Source organism: Eptatretus burgeri, chromosome 10 (assembly GCF_056783735.1).
Source record: "Eptatretus burgeri isolate ZD-2024b chromosome 10, Ebu_testis_v1, whole genome shotgun sequence".
In the NCBI taxonomy this organism is placed as follows: Eukaryota; Metazoa; Chordata; class Myxini; order Myxiniformes; family Myxinidae; genus Eptatretus; species Eptatretus burgeri.
The window spans coordinates 17928326-17940690 of record NC_140970.1 but is presented as its reverse complement, the minus strand read 5'-3'; the positions used below and the strand labels follow the sequence as shown (position 1 = coordinate 17940690).

The 12365-nt window shown below is 43.7% G+C and overlaps 1 protein-coding gene across 14 annotated transcripts in view; it reads left to right on the top strand.

Annotated features, from left to right (window-relative positions):
• Positions 1-12365, top strand: part of NR2C1 (nuclear receptor subfamily 2 group C member 1) — a 171171-nt gene that overhangs the window by 143040 nt on the left and 15766 nt on the right. For all 14 annotated transcript variants that reach the window (XM_085897226.1, XM_085897225.1, XM_085897217.1 and 11 more), the window contains one exon: positions 7664-7785. In XM_085897226.1, coding sequence (XP_085753352.1) covers positions 7664-7785 — 122 coding nt within the window. The remainder of the gene's footprint in view (positions 1-7663; positions 7786-12365) is intronic.

The window sequence follows — 12365 nt, the reverse complement described above, 5'->3', positions numbered from 1 at the left end:
TGCTGGAGTCACGTCATTACATGCAATTCTGTGCTCTGCCTGGAACACAGGCATCATCCCAACTGAATGGAAGAGGGGCCTTGTTGTCCCTCTCTGTAAAGGGAAGGGTGATCGCGAGGACTGCAACATCTACTGAGGGGTGATGCTGCTCTCAGTCCCGTGCAAGGTCTTTGCTCGGATACTTCCTGATTGGGTTCGCCATCATCTGCTTGAGCACCAGCGTCCAGAGCAGGCTCTACACCAAAGAGGTCAACGGTTGACCATATCCTTGCTCTTCGGGTCCTCACCGAATGCAGTCGAGAGTTTCTGCAGGGGCTGCTTGCAGCTTATGTTGATCTCTGCAAAGCGTTCAATTCAGTGAATCAGGATGCCATCAACAGGATTCTTGGTCTTTGTAGGGTGCTAATAAAACTGAGCAATCTAATGTCTGAACTATACTTTGGAACTGAGAGTGTTGTGTGATGTGGTGATACATACCATCTCTGATTTATTCCCAGTTGTTACTGGAGTTTGTCGGGGGTGAGTACTGGCCCCCACACTTTTCAGCACTTGTATGGACTGGATTCTGCGGAGTATGTCGGAGAGATCAAGCTGCCGTGCGTCATTTGGGAATGCCAAGATCTCTGACCTTGATTTCGCAGATGATGCAGTCATCTTTGTGGAGACCCTGGATATCCTCTTTGGGGCCCTCGAGGTGCTGAATGAGGAGTCGGAGCCACTGGGATTACGGGTTTCCTGGGTCAAAACTAAGAACCAGGCTTTCAATGACATCTTGGATTCTGCTATCTTGTCTGTACCTGTTTGTGGTGAGAATGTTGATGTCACTGAGAGAATCACTTCCCTTGGCAGTGATATTCATTTCTCTGCTGGCTGTGAGCCAGAGGTCAATGGACATCTGGGTCGGACTTGGCGTCATGGATTCACTGGATTATGGGGTGTGGCATTGCCTGTTCCTTTGCAGGACGGCGAAAGTCCGAGTCTTCATGTCCTTTGTGCTTCCAGTCTTGCTCTGCGGTTGTAAGACTTGGATTGACCAGGGATCTGAGAAAGCGACTTAATTCCTTTGGTACCAGGTCTCTTCAGAGAATCCTTGGCTATCGCTGGTCGGACTTTGTGTCCAACGAGCAGTTTCTGAGAGAGACTCAAATGAGATTCGTTACCTGCATAGTCCGTGAATGTCAGTTGCGGCTGTATGGACATGTCGCTCGTTTTCCTGACGCTGATCCTGCTTACCAAATTCTCTCAGCGAGGGAGTCTCGTGAGTGGAGGAGGCCAATGGGTCGACCACGTGCCTCCTGGTTGCAGCATTTTGATCGGCATATCAACGAGATGAGGATGGCCAGACAGGCCCTGGAGTACCGGTGGAAATTGGATGCGGCAATGTGCTGTTCCAGCGCATGCTCCCATACCTAACCTGGACTTTTTGCGTCTTCAGGGTGTTTTGATTCTTCAGGGTCTTTTGGTCTTTGTGCCCTTTTTGGGTCTTTTGAGTTTTTGGGTGTTTGGGATCATCAGGATGGTTTTGGGTCTTCAGGGTTTTTCAGGTCTTTGGGGTCTTTTGGGTCCTCAGAGTCTTTTTGATCTTTGGGGTGTTTTTGATCTTTGGGGTCTTTTGAGCCTTCACTGACTTTTGGGTCTTCGGTGACTTTTTGGATCTTCAGTGACTTTTGGGTCTTTGGGGTCTTTTCGGTCTTCAGGGTCTTTTTGGGTTTTCGGTGTTTTTTTTGGGGGGGGTGGTCTTCGGACTCCCTGGGGTCTTTTGTGTCTTTTGCATTTTAAGGGTCCTCAGGGTCTTAGAGGGTCTTCAAAGGTCGAAGAAGTCTCAGCAGTCAAAAGGGTCGAAAGGTACATTCCAATAGTACGTAAAAAATAATAGACATGTAAGTCACACGGCTGGATGGCTGGACAGAGGGACGGAGGAATGGAGTGATGGAGGGGAAGGATGGATGCATGCCGAGACCATGCTTTCTATATATATATATATATATATATATATATATATATATATATATATATATATATATATATATATATATATATATATATATATATATATATATATGTAATTATGTATGTATGTATGTATGTATGTTTGCAGAATAATCGTATGAATGTATTGCAACATGTGTGCGAAGGAATGGAGAACCTCCAGTTGTGGTTCTTTTTGTTGTTATTATAGTGCCACCTATGCTGATGTATGCACACTAAAGGAGCATGATCATGTGACGTTTACTGATTGATTACCCTGTCCTTGATGTACCACATATCCTCTATCCCCTTCATCCCACCTCTCTCATCATTTTTACCCTTGCCAGAGGAGAGGGTATTGCAAAAACATTTTGTCAAGTATTTTGATCTGTTCCATTGGTTGTTGTTTTTTTTTTGTTTGTTTGCTGGTCTGTCCGTTCGCCTGGAGTCCAAACCACTCAGCCTTTCACAGAAACTTTCACAGAATGTAGGCACCGTCCCTGCGATGGTCACGCGACAGTCGATGCGAAATGAACGTCGGCCAAAAGATCACCAAAGGCGAAATTTCTAAAATTGTCAATTTTCATCCAATTGACTTTAAATTTGAACGGGATTTTCATATCAGCTCACTGGATTCAACCACCAATTATTTTTGAGGTCAACCTCGGCCAACAGTCAACAACTTAGGTGCAATTTCTAAAATCCTCAATTTTCATCCGATTGACTTGAAATTTGAAGAGGATTTATATTTGAGGTCACTGAATTCAACCAGCTAATTATTTTTCAGGTCAACATGGACCAAAATGTCAACATAAGCCAACAGTCAACAACTAAGGTGGCATTTCTAAAATCCTCAATTTTCATACGATTGATTTGAAATTTGAAGAGGATTTATATTTCAGGTCACTGAATTCAACTAGCCAATTATTTTTAATGTCAAAAGGTCAACATAGGCCTCATTTCTGAAGTTGAGAGATGGCGACAAAAACTATATATATCATGATATCTCAAAAAGTTGCAGATGAGTTTTGACAAAACTAGGTGGATGAGTTGGTTCGGGGACAAGAACAAGCAGATTAGATTTTGGTTCAGATTCAGCCCATCGGTCGGATACAAAACGTAAACTGTTCAACCTGGCGGAGGTATGCACTCTATTGAGTTCTGTTTTACTTTGTTCTGTTTTGACAACTGTCGCTCTACGAGTGATTTTTCATTTGTTTGTTTGTTTATCTGTCTGCACATAATGTGCTGACTTGAGTCACAAACGTCACCCCATGGTAGCCAGTTTCACCTGTAATCTTTTTCAACCGAGTACCTCTATAAAGTATGTAAAGTTAGAATTTAGAATGTGAGTCCCTCGATAAGGTATGTACTATTACAATGCGAGCACATCTATAAAGTATGTACTACTAGCAGGGGCTACCCGGCACTGCCAGGGAGGGGATGGGGGTGGGGTTCCTGGCACTGCCTGGCTGGATGAGCTTTTCCTGGTGTTGGTTTTGACCGTGACAGAGGAACAAAAAAACACACAAATGAAATTATGTGCAAGATTTCAACATGTGCCAGAACCCCAAGGTAGTTTTTTTCCGCGTGCAGCACCTTGTGGAGGGAGGGGAGCAGGAGGGATTTTTTTTATTTGTACCCATGACCTGACCCTGGGTACCCCAGCACGTTTGCAAAATTTGGTGGAGATTGTGTTTGGGCCTGGGGAGTAACTGCTGGAATCTGTCTATTTTGGTTCTTCCTGACATCTTTGTTCTTTGTTCCTGTCATACTTCTTTCTAATTTTTTTCACAATTCTCTTTATTCATTCTAATTCTTGCTTTTTCTTCTCTTTCATCTCTTTTATCTCATATATATATAAATATATATATATATATATATATATATATATATATATATATATATATATATCTCTCTAAGGAGAAGTGAGTTCTTGCAGAAATTTTTCTGTAAGGTTCACTTGGCTGTGCCTCAATGGGTTTGAGGGTAGGGGAGTAGCGGCTGAACCCCGAATCATATCCAGATTCCTCCTGATGACTCCATCTTTGCTCTTTACTTCTTTGGATTCCTTCTCTGTCTTCCATTTGATTATGTTTGTACCATATCCTGATGCTATGTAGACTGTGTTTCCCCACTGACAGACCTCTGGGAGCTTGTACATGTTGCTGTGTTTGGGCCTGGGGAGTAATTGCTGAAATCTATCCATTTAGGTTCTTCCCAACATCTTTGAGTTTGCTGTAAGGCTCACTTGGCTGCGCTTGGATGGGTTTGAGGGTAGGGGAGTAGCAGCTGAAACCCGAATCCTATCCAGGTTCCTCCTGATGACCCTATCATTGCTCTTTACTTGTTCAGTTTCCTTCTTGGTCTTCCGTTTGATTGGCCCAGCCCTCTTTTTTTCTATGATTTTCAGAACTACACATACATACATACATACATACATACATACATACATACATACATACATACATACTTTGACGGTTATAGAACTGGCCCCCAGGTGAACGAACATCCATCACACGTTGAAGTTCCCAAGTCAGTTTTATCATTGGTATATGTGACAAGACAGGCCCCTACCCATTGTCGAAGGGAAACCGGGTTTCTGCATTGTGCGGGCTATAGTAGGTCTTCTTCCTCCTCTTCTATACCCCTCCTGTTTTTTCTTTATTCTTCGTTTAAATCCTCCTTCATTCATGGCTCACATATCGTGGTTGCCATTTCATGCACCACACGGTACAATTCGGTGAGCTCTTTCCCAAATTACCATTTAACATTCTTCAAGTATATATCGGGTACAACCCGCAATTCGTAAATTCCCTTTCTTTTGTTAATCCGCTCATACAACATCACACACAACCACATTCTGAAACACAGCGCCACAGACAACCACAATTCAGAAGACAAAGGAGATGACGTCCCTGCCTTTTCAAATGAGCTGGGCTGGAAAGACCACTGGGTGGGAAAACCAGTGAAGAAAGAAGCAGATTCTACTTGGGGATGATTGACAGCAAAAGGAGGCATTGGCTGGTGAGCACATCAATGGGGATACCCTGTTGTGTGTCAAAAGGCAAGCCACGACCTTTGTTCCAAGGGAACTCCACCTCACATGAACTTTGATCCCTCGAGTGTCCGCCCCGCTCAAGCGGCTAAAAGGACAGAACGCTAGACCATGAGTGGCTTTTGAAACGCGCTGGGGACCCCGAGACAACCTTCCTGCCCGTTTGTGCTGAGGAAGGAGAGATCACCGTTTGAGTCTGCGCTGAAGCCAGGACGAGCTTATCCAGACGGTGCTGGGAGAATGGCGTAAGGACTGATCAAGCACGAGGCAGAGGCAGAGGCATGAGAGCAAACGAGCCGGAAGGTCCCCACCGCATTCTAAACTCCATATTGACATACACTTCTTTTGTTAGTGCATTCTAAACTCCATACTGACGTACACTTTCATGTCAGATAGCTCCATGCTGACAGATACTGGCAATGCCAAATCTGGCAGGGTCCTCGCTCTTTTACAAATGTGTTACCTTTCCAGTGGTTTGGCACTGTCAAATGGGGTTCGTACCCTCTGGACGTACTTTGTGTATTTATCTGTTTCCTTGTGGCCGAGCATAAATCATAAAGCACATTCGGGCTAATCCCAGAGGCAATCATTGGGGCAAAATTAGCATCTATCTAGGCTGCGCACGCTCGATCGAGCCAATAAATGGAGAGAGATGACACGGACAGGATGGAAACAAACCATCTTCACCAAGATGAAGAGGCACGTATGTACAGTGCAGTAAATCATTCAGAACAGGCACAAAAGAGATGATTCTTCCCCATAAAACTTAATTTCCCCCTTATACAATCTTACTTTGTAACTACAGAGAAGATATGGGCCCAGCAGAATCATTCCGAGGAAATTTAGAAAGAAGAGTAGGAAGAAGAAGAAGAGAGGTGTGGGGTATGAAGGCAGCCCCTGACTCACCATGGACACACATCGACGGACGTGTGTGTTTCCTGGTACAAATGAGGAAGAGGGGTAGATCATGAAAGTAGTTGGTGTAAATGTAGTGGTGATAATAAGTGCTGTGTTTTCTGAGAGGAAAGGTGTGAAGTGTGAGAGTATAGTGTTGCCCAGAGGGTCAAAAGGCCAGTTGTTGAATGCTCTTGGCAATTGTTGAAAGTTCTTTGTCATTCTTAGACAAATAGCAATTAGTAAAAGGAGAAAGCAAGAGAAAATTGTGTAAGTCAGTTCTGCAGCTATCTCTCCACACAAAGGACCTCCTGGCTTGATCAATTTCTTGCCGCTGCCCCGTATTTCAGGCCCTCGTTCCTCCATCCTCGACCTGGCTTTAGCCCTCCTGGTCTTGGGTCCAGTTCAGGTTCCGACAGTAGTCCCCTCTTTGGTATGAACAGGCAGGCAGGTGATCATCCTCTGGTCGAGGTCCTCCCCGAGCTGATGCTGCTGTCTTTAATGGGTTTTGTCACCCAGCGGTCTTTCCCACCAAAACATATTTGAAACATGGATGGTGTTCCTTGCTTCATCATCTGAACTGTGTTTTATGTGAGGTGCGGTGATCATTAAAGGTGGTTGTGTGTGTTCTGTAAATGAATGTTAAATCAAAAGAAAGCAAGGGAATTTATGAATGGCAAATTTGTGCCTGATCTACAGCTCAAAGAGAAACTAATTGTGCTGGGTGGTGCTTGTAATGGAAACCATCGTATGTTTCAGATGTGAATAAAAAAGGGTTTTAAAGCAGGAATAACAGAATGACAGAAGAGGTATAGAGGAAGAATAAGAAGCAGACCTATTATAGCCTCCACAATGCATATATCCTGCCCCCCCCTCTAGACAATGGGTGGGGGCTTGTCTAACTATATAAATATCCTAACGATATAACTGACTCAGGAACTCCGACGTCTCATGGATGTTCATTCCCCCGGGTCCCGGTTCTGAAGCCGTTACAATATATTTGCTCCACCTCCCCCATTATCTCCTCACCCTCCCCCCAGGCTGCTCCCGAAGGGAGTGGGCATTTCTAGTTACTGAAACATTCAATGTAATAACAGCAAACAAGCAAGGTTTCATTCTTATTCTTGTGGTTTATTCCAATGTCGCTTGTTACAGAAAACATTCGTATTAAAGGTCCTGGAAAACAACATTTTGTCCTTGAAATTTTCCAGTTTTCCAGTCACCACTGCCCAGCCACAATATTGTGCGATGACACAGGAAGAAAATGAGGGCCTGGCTCTAATTTGGTGAAGCATCAACACTTGGGACAACAGGAAAATTGATTGCATGGGACCACTGTTCTCGATGTAAATGTGCATCATATAGTGCCACTCCTGTTGGGCTCATGGTATTAAAAGTCATCCTGGCTCTAATTCTGGGGGAATTATCCCATCTTTTAGGAAGGGTTCTTCGCTCGTTGATTAAATTGAGCAAAAGCCTTTGTACTTTTTTGTCCTGTTAACTTGCTTCATGGTTTCCTGCAAAGATTAGTGCTCCAGCAGTTAATTTTTCTCGCAAAAGTGTTTTCTCTTTGTCGTTGAAAACGTGGCTTAAGCATTTTGCGCTTTGTAAAATGTTTTATAATGCGTTTCCAAGAAATTTTCATTAATAACAAATTTAACAAGATAGAGATTTGATTTAAGTCTTACTGAGAAAAGCATCTAAAATATGTGATGATCGCCAATATTTTTTTACCTCCGACAGCTTACAATGCCCATGCCAGTACCAGAGCGCCTGAGCATAAGCTATATATGTGAGTCAGCATCTCGGCTTCTCTTCCTCTCAATGCACTGGGTCCGCTCCATACCTGCCTTCACTACGCTTGGGTGAGTGACAGGAATCAACAATGCAAATCCATAAATTTGCCACACTAATGTGACACAACATCATGACAATCATACGCTCACCGATTCTCATTGAAAGGTTGATATTTATATTGCTGTCTTCGCATTTGTATGCCTACCAACTGTCTCAGAGTCTGACGAAGAAATACTTAGCATTCGAGCATCTCATTCGGTTATCTCATGGCAAATGGTAAAGAAACAAGCTCAAATGAGCTAAGATCGTCGTCCTCTGAATGACGACGTCATAAAAACGAATATGACGTCATTGTGATGTATTAGGTTTGCGATAAATTATCTGTGCTAATTCCTGGCTTGATTCCCGCAAACAAAATTCAAACAGCTTTCCTAGTTTCGGAGATAATGTTATAGGCGATTTCCATTAGCGGCGATATTATGACATCAACTTTGTTTCTAGGAAGAATTTCCAAAATCGGAGATGGTTACTGCCTGCGCGTGGGCTTTCTGCATATACATGGCAAGTTTCACGAAGATCCGATGAAAACTCTGGGTTGTGAAACAAAAAATGTCAAAAAATAGGAATGACGTCATAAAAATTGATATGACATCATAGTGATGTATCATATGTGCGGTAATTCATCTCTGCTAATGCCCTGTTCGATTCCTGCACACAGAATTCAAAAAGCTTGCCGAGTTTCGGAGATAATTTTTTAGGCGATTTCCATTAGCGGAGATATTTTGACGTCATAACTTATTTTCTAGGAGGAATTTTCAAAATCGGAGATGGTTACTGTCTGCGCAGGGTATGTTTACATAAATATGCCAAGTTTCAGGAAGTTTCGATGAAAACTGTAGGCTGTGCAACAAAAAAGTCCACAAGAACAACAACGTGAGTAAGACTTAGAAGATCCTCCACGAGGATCTAAAAAATTCTGCAAAAAATAAGTGCCTTGTTATATTGCCGTGCTGTAATGAATGATCCCTATCCATCCATCCATTGGGACCATACTCCGTGCAGAGCGTTGGTGCTGCTTAAGCAGTCTCCTTGGCTATTGGGCACAATCCTGGACAGGTCACCACTCTAACACAGGATACCAGCAACCTGGCCTCGGAATTTTGCCGACCCCTTAAGGATGACAGGCAGTCAACCACACCTGGTATTAATTCAACAGCCGAGGGGGATTTGAAATCGGGACCCTAAATAAAAATAATATAAAGCATTCCTTCATTTGACCTCAAGCACCAGCACATGACCGCAAATGAGTGGTTGCATTGAAATAAGAACCGGACACGTGTTGAGGCTCGGGATCTATTAGCCTGAGGAAGCCGGCTGTGAACCTGGTGAAACGTTTCCTGAAACCGGGTCTGCTCTTGCTTATTGCTCAAATTTTGCGGAGTAGATCTAGTTTTACATTTGGTTGGAAGCTCCTCCTCCTTCTTTAAAAATGTGTAATCCCAATCGCCCCAATGTTATGCAAAAAATTCATATATTTTGGAGTTCTCAGGGTCTTTTGTATCTTTAGAGTATTACGCGTCATCTGGGTCTTATGGATCCTGTAGGTCTTTTGGGTCTTCAGGGTCTTTTGGATCCTTGGCATATTTTGGGTCTTTGTGGGAGAGAAGGGGGAAGTGGGGAGGGGGAGGGGGTTTGGGAGGAGGTAAGCGTGAATGGAGGGGTTTTCGACTTGCATTTGGTCGTGGGACTTGTGGCGAGAAGGAGGGGGAGGGAATCACAAGATTGAACGAAATGGAGGATGTTAAAACAGCACATTAATACAGTATGTGGAGACCGCTGAGAGATGTCCATGGGGAGTGGCGAGGGAAGGGGGTTTGGGAGGAGGTAAGCCTGAGATGACAGGAAGGGAAGGTGGTGTGAGAGGGAGGGAAAATGGGGTGTTGGGTGGGGAAGGGTAAGTCATGTGAGGGGCGGGGAAGGGTATGGCAAAAAACGCCCCCAAACACCATAATTTTCCTTTTAATCGCTGGGTTCTATATAAATATATATGACGAACCACTGTTACGTTAGACTGCCGAGTGGACTCGAAGTCAAATCCTTCACCCGCATGATCACCAATGTCGTAACGGATCCTTGAAAGAGACCAAACGCCATCTGCCGGGAAAGTCCCGGCACTCTGTCGGGATCGCCCTCTGAACAGGACGGAAGGCTGAGCAGGGGCATGGGTGATCTGGCAGTAGTTTTATAAAGCCTCCTGTGATGTTATGATACCAATTTCCCACGATCATGCTTTTTCACCACGCTGGGGTTGATTGCCAAATTATGAACCACAAACCAGCCGACACAAGTTAATTGAAGTAATCAGACTGTTGTCTGTCTGTTTGTGAACAGGATATCTCAAAAAGTTGTCGGATTCGGATGAAATTTGATGGACAGGTTGGGTGTATGACAAGGATGAAATGATTAGATTTTGGTTAAGATCTGGATGCCAAAATCTGTAAGTGACTCTTCACCATTGAGACATCAGGACAAAACCGATATATGGCACGATACCTCAAAAAGTTGAGGATGGATTCTAACGAAATTTTGTGGACAGGTTGGGGTGTATGACGTGGAAGAATCGATTCTATTTTGGTGAAGATTGGCATCCGGATTTGGATATGAGAGTTGAAAAAATTTTTATAACTAATTTTTCACCATTGAGAGATCGGACCAAAATGATATATAGCACGATATCTCAAAAAGTTGTGGACGGATTCAGACTAAACTTGGTGGATGAGTTGGGGAGGTAATAAGAATATGCTGATTAGATTTTAGAGGTCCAGATCCAGATCCGGCCTCTCAGTGGGATACAAAGCGTAAACTGTTCAGCCTGGTGGAGGTATGTGCTCTACTGAGTGCCATTCTAGTTGGCACTACCATGTCCATAGATATGTGCACTCAATGCATTGTAACAATACTAAAACAAAATTATTTTGCTATCCTGTTCATGTTTGTTAATGGTAATAGCATGAAATGAATGTTAAAGCTGATATTCCTCTATTTATACTAAAACACCATCCACCCAATGATGATTACTCTCTCTATATCCCTCTATTTCTTTTAACCTGGATATATACCTGTAACTATCCATCCCAAAGATGTGTTCCCAACTTTGGTGCTTTCCACTGCCATCTTGCCAGCTGGCTGGATGTTAGTTCTGCAACAACCAGCCATGGTATTACAGCTCAGGCCTTCTGTGACTCTGCGTGTCTGACTCGAGCTGTTAACTTCCCAATCCGGATTTCTGCACTTGGTACATCCACCATGCTTGATTTGGTAACGACCAACTTTTCAAACGATCTCTTCTGTTCTTTTCCTGCCCCTCTTGGCTCCTCTGACCATGTTATTGGTGAAGCCCATATGTCTGTGACTATTGTAATGGAGCAACCTCAACAATGCAGAATATGGCTGTTTGCACAGGCCAACTGGCAGGAACTGCATCTGCTCTCTCACAAAAACGATTGGACCACCATCTCCGCGGCACCTGATATTGATTCCACGTGTGAATACTTTCAGAAAAGCCTACTTTCATTCATTCATCGGTTTATTCCATCCTATCTGTAGCTATCCTGCCATCCTCTCAACCATGATGCACTCAATTATATGGGGAGGCAGCTTGCTTTCTCAACACAGAAAGATAATTAATCTGACCTGAAGGTCATGTTCGGTCACTCTTCAGGTTCACAACAGGTGAGTGTCCATGAGGAAAGCCAGAAAATGTCATCTTGCAAATGTCAAGGCCAAACTCTTCAAGCATTCACTTTCCTATGTCATGGTGGTACATTGTCAAATCTGTCTCTTGTGTATGTTCTCCTCCATCCCCTCCCTCACCTCAAACAGCATGTCTGCAGATTCTTCTTGAATTGGATTAACTCTGTTTGCCTCCAAATCTTGTGTATCCCCCCCAATCCATCTTGCTTTGGCCCCATCAAAATCCGTTGTACCCATGGTCTACTGGCCTTTGTCATTCTCAACTGAGAAGGTAAAGTGAGTTCTGCTCAGCCTTCAACTCTGCTTTGATGATGGATTTTGATAACATCAATGCTCACATTCTTAAATTCTGCTCTGCTGCTGAACTGTTTCGTCTTCTCTGTGTGTTCTCTTCAGCTTGTCCTCCTTTGCCTGCCTTCAATCTAGCTGCAAGTCAGCAAACATTGCTGTTGTGTACAAATGGGCACAATAAACTACTTCCAATTAAAACAAAATTGTGGAATCCATCATTGCTGCTGATGTCATCTTTTCCTTTTATTCAAACAGCCTGATCTCTTATCCATCAGTTTAGAATTTAGAATCTGTCGCTGTCACTCAACTCTGGACATGTGGCTGCTCCTCTCTCAGTTATGGTTGGAGGCTGAAAATCCCAAAAAAAGAGTGCAGGACCATCTCCCTGGACATATATCAGGCATTCGACACAGTGTGGCTTCCAAACTCTCCTCCTGTCACATACAAGACTGCTTAAATTCCTGGATTTCTGACTTCTTTCATTCACACAAGTCGATGCTTGCTATCAATGGAACGTTCTCCTCTCCCAGTGGAGGCTGGAGTGCCCCAAGGCAGTGTATTGGGCCAGTTTAGGTCCTTGTCTATACATATGACCACTTCATGC